The 1783-nt window shown below is 43.9% G+C and overlaps 1 protein-coding gene across 1 annotated transcript in view; it reads right to left on the bottom strand.

Moving 5' to 3' along the window:
• Positions 1-1254: 1254 nt before the first annotated feature.
• The window catches only part of HEPHL1 (hephaestin-like 1), a 37406-nt gene continuing 36877 nt past the window's right edge, over positions 1255-1783 (bottom strand). Inside the window, exons 19-20 of the mRNA XM_010135858.1 lie at positions 1540-1617; positions 1255-1457 (exon numbers count right to left, since the gene is read on the bottom strand). Of these exons, the coding sequence (XP_010134160.1) occupies positions 1255-1457; positions 1540-1617 (281 nt within the window). The remainder of the gene's footprint in view (positions 1458-1539; positions 1618-1783) is intronic.

The following is a 1783-nucleotide window of genomic DNA, read 5'->3' as shown; positions in this document are numbered from 1 at the left end:
TGAAAGGGCTTAGAGTTTTTGTCAGCTCAAAGGGAGTATTTAGAGGAGTCTGGATGTGTTTATTGCTATGGTGTAACTCCTGTTTGGGCTCAGTCCTGCAGTTCTACCTCATGTGTGTGCTCTTGAATGACAGGGGAAAATAAAGAATTGAGAAATAACTGAGAAACATTCAAGAAACTTCAAGGTATTGGTTAACTGGACATCAATCCAGGACACCATTAAGCTATGGTAAGAGTGATGGGCAGTAAAATTTCCTACATTTGAACATATTTCAGAATACAGAAGTGGAAAAAATAAAATAAAGAAAAACCCCAGCAACATGAATTTACATTCAAAATGAAATTTGGATAAACAGTTTCACAGACATGTTTCTTCTGGAGTTCCTCTGCGAGAGCTGTAGCCAATGTGAGCAGGCAAGAATGAGCACTATCTGATTTAAAATGATCTGTAAACATTCAAGTATCACTAAAGGTGGCCTGATTCTGCCTGTCTTCCTCGCAGAGTGCAAAGACCAGCCTCTTGATGGCTTCATTACAGGTAGCAGTGAGGTGCTACTCGATGCAAGGAAGAGGTACAGAATCAGGACCACAACAAGCAGCAATCACAAAGTCAGCTAACTTTCTCGGAGGTTGCTCAGAGCTAGATTTTTAAAGGGATTAGCAAAAGCTCTGAGAAGCTAACAGCAGGGGCACTTCTGAACTCCATCAGGTGCTAAAATATCTTGGTAGGTCCCTAAATGCCTTTAAAAATCTGTCCCTGGTGCTCAGTTTCCTCATTAAACAGGGCAAAAAAAAAAAAAAAGGAGAATTGCTTAAACATCAGTGAATTCATTGAGCCAGACTTTGGGAAACTGCAGGGACTTCCAGATTAACACCTGCTCCCTCAGAAGCTGGCACTCTTAAAACAGTCCCTGCTGGTATTTATTCCCTAGTGTGAACCCCGTATTTCCGCACAGAGCACACGGATGCCGGGCTGCCCGCTCCTCACTACTGCGTGCAGCGGCTGTGGATGCCAGGAGGTGTGCTGCTCTGCTCGGCTGCCAAATTTAACCGTGGGCAAAGCTCAGCTGAACTCCGGAGGAGTGGAAATGGTGATGGGTGGTACGTGGCTCTTGGAGCTGAACTCTGCGGCTCATGTTCACTCTTGTGAGCGCTGGGTATCGGGTGGGACTATCAGCATATGCCTTGCTCCAGTTTTCTTAGCAGCACGTCACAGAATCCGGTGCAGCTCTGTGAACGGTGCTAAGCGGGGGATTTACAGGGAATCTGGCAGAAGTGCACTCTTGTCATTCAAGGCCGTATAATGGATCCTGCTTCCTTGGCGGGTGATGAGGCAGAAGAAGATTAATACTGTTGACAGCAGGACAAGTCCAATGAAAAAAAAGGTGGTGAGTATCAGTCTGGCTTCTCCAGGACTCAGAGTTTTGCCAAAAACATTGCCCTCTTTGCCATCATAATCTGCTGAAAGAGAACTAGTTAATGAGAAATCTACACGTGAATTTGAGGAGTTTTACATGACATTTTTTAAAAAAATCCTTACCCTTTGCAGTGGTTCTATTCGTTTCAGTAGTTGTGTTGTATGCTCCAGTTGTGAGTCCTTCAGAAGAAGTTTCCCACCCTGTGTGAAGAGAGAAAAATCATTAAATTGAAAGCCTTAGCAAACACTTTTTTCTCTTCTGCAAAAGTAGTGCAGATATCATTTAATTAGTTCTACCTTGTTGATCTGAACAGAAATCATGATTAGATCAGCTCAGCTATTGGTCTGGGCAGCTCCGTGGGCAACA

The sequence above is a fragment of the Buceros rhinoceros genome, unplaced genomic scaffold (assembly GCF_000710305.1).
Source record: "Buceros rhinoceros silvestris isolate BGI_N320 unplaced genomic scaffold, ASM71030v1 scaffold4585, whole genome shotgun sequence".
Lineage (NCBI taxonomy): Eukaryota > Metazoa > Chordata > Aves > Bucerotiformes > Bucerotidae > Buceros > Buceros rhinoceros.
This window is presented reverse-complemented; position numbering and strand designations above follow the sequence as displayed.